This window comes from Hypomesus transpacificus, chromosome 24, assembly GCF_021917145.1.
Source record: "Hypomesus transpacificus isolate Combined female chromosome 24, fHypTra1, whole genome shotgun sequence".
In the NCBI taxonomy this organism is placed as follows: Eukaryota; Metazoa; Chordata; class Actinopteri; order Osmeriformes; family Osmeridae; genus Hypomesus; species Hypomesus transpacificus.
Genome location: NC_061083.1, coordinates 5,751,641 through 5,753,425, shown reverse-complemented (window position 1 = coordinate 5,753,425; position 1,785 = coordinate 5,751,641). Strand labels below are relative to the sequence as shown.

General features: G+C 56.5%; 1 protein-coding gene across 1 annotated transcript; it reads left to right on the top strand.

Annotated features, from left to right (window-relative positions):
* On the top strand, positions 1-1,097 carry LOC124486704 (mitogen-activated protein kinase 4-like). Its single transcript, XM_047048474.1, has one exon. The coding sequence runs from the start codon at positions 266-268 to the stop codon at positions 953-955; it is 690 nt and encodes a 229-aa protein (XP_046904430.1). The 5' UTR covers positions 1-265; the 3' UTR covers positions 956-1,097.
* The last annotated feature ends 688 nt before the right edge of the window (positions 1,098-1,785 follow it).

Here is a 1,785-nt window from a genome sequence, read left to right as displayed (position 1 = left end):
TAGAGTCAGAGTAGTCCAAAAAGAGTCAGAGTAGAGTCCAAACAGAGTCCAAACAGAGTCAGAGTAGAGTCCAAACAGAGTCAGAGTAGAGTCAGAGTAGAGTCCAAACAGAGTCAGAGTAGAGTCCAAACAGAGTAGAGTCAGAGTAGAGTCCAAACAGAGTAGAGTCAGAGTAGTCCAAACAGAGTCAGAGTAGAGTCCAAACAGAGTCCAAACAGAGTCCGAGTAGAGTCCGAGTAGAGTCCGAGTAGAGTCCGATAGAGCGATGGCCCGTCGTGACCTGCCCGCTTTCCTCCACGGCTTCGACCTGGGCGCCCACTACGTCGACCCCCGACCTTTAGGCTCAGGGGTCACGGGCCTCGTCCTGTCTGTGCTGGACCAGCGGCTCGGCCGGCGCGTGGCGGTGAAGAAGCTGGCGATGCGCGACGCGGTGAGCGTGAAACACGCTCTGCGGGAGGTCAAGATCACGCGCCGGCTTCGCCACGACAACGTGGTCGCCGTGCTGGACGTGGTGGCGCCCAGGGGTCGGCCCCTCCCCCACGACCCCGCCCGCCTCAGCGCCGTGTACATCGTCCAGGAGTGCATGGAGACGGACCTGGCTCGGGTGCTGGCCCAGGGGGCCCTGCCCGCCGAACACGCCACCCTCCTCTTCTACCAGCTGCTGCGGGGGTTAAAGTTCATCCACTCGGCCAACGTGCTCCACAGGGACCTGAAGCCAGCTAACATCTTCCTGGACACGGAGCAGCTGCTGCTGAAGATAGGAGACTTCGGCCTGGCTCGCATCGTGGACCCTCACTACTCACACAAGGTCAGTCTGTCACTCTGGGTCAGTCTGTCACTCTGTCATCTGGGAAGCACTGAGCGTGTCAGGACACCGACGGGGCTGTCCGGCAGCCAATCAGAGTGTTCGGTCACTGACCGTGTCACACAGCCATTGTCACAAAGCTTGTGTTGAGTTGAGCTGGTTTGGGGTGGGATGAAATTCTCTTAAATTCCTTTTGAGTTCAATTAGTTGAATTTCGTTTCAATTGAATTGAGTAATTCAGTTCAGGTCATGCCCAAGGGGGTTCTTACTGTGTGCAAATTAGTCTGGTAGCAACTGGCTTGTTGATTGATTTCTTCAATCAATCCCAAATCGACCCCTCAGCCCTACCCTGTGTGTCCCTTCTGTGTGTGTGTGTGTGTGTCTGTCCCATCTGTGTGTGTATGTCCGATCTCTGTGTGTGTCTGTCCCATCTGTGTGTGTCTGTCCGATCTCTGTGTGTGTGTGTCCCATCTGTGTGTGTGTGTCCTATCTCTGTGTGTGTGTGTCCTATCTGTGTGTGTGTGTGTGTCCTGTCTGTGTGTGTGTGTGTGTTCCACCTCACCCCTCATCCTCTCTCCTTGACGCCTCCTCCTCCGTTCGCGGACGACTGCTGCAGCCTCCCGTTTATCTCTCCTGATGAAGCCTCTCTAAGGGCCCCGCCCCTGTCCTGTCCTCCCCTCTCAGCACCCCTGCAGGCATACAGCCATCACCCTGTCCTGTCCCGTCCTCCCAGACTCCCAGAGACCCATGTGACAATTTAGGGGCTCCTTTGTGCCTATTTTATTATTGTGGTGGATCACAGAGTAAAACACTAGCAGGCCGAATCAGGATCTCCGGTGAAAGGGGAGCCTTGTCAGATCTGGGCCCAGGCCCAGTGCTCAGGGCTGGGGCAGTGGGGTGCATGCGTGGGGGGTGGAGGTTAGAGGGGATGGCTCTGGCTGTGAGCAGCAATAACAGACAGATCTGGGCCTGGCTGGGCT

Coding starts and splice junctions, on each gene's coding strand:
- LOC124486704 (XM_047048474.1), top strand. CDS start 266: ATGGCCCGTCGTGACCTGCCCGCTTTCCTCCACGGCTTCGACCTGGGC.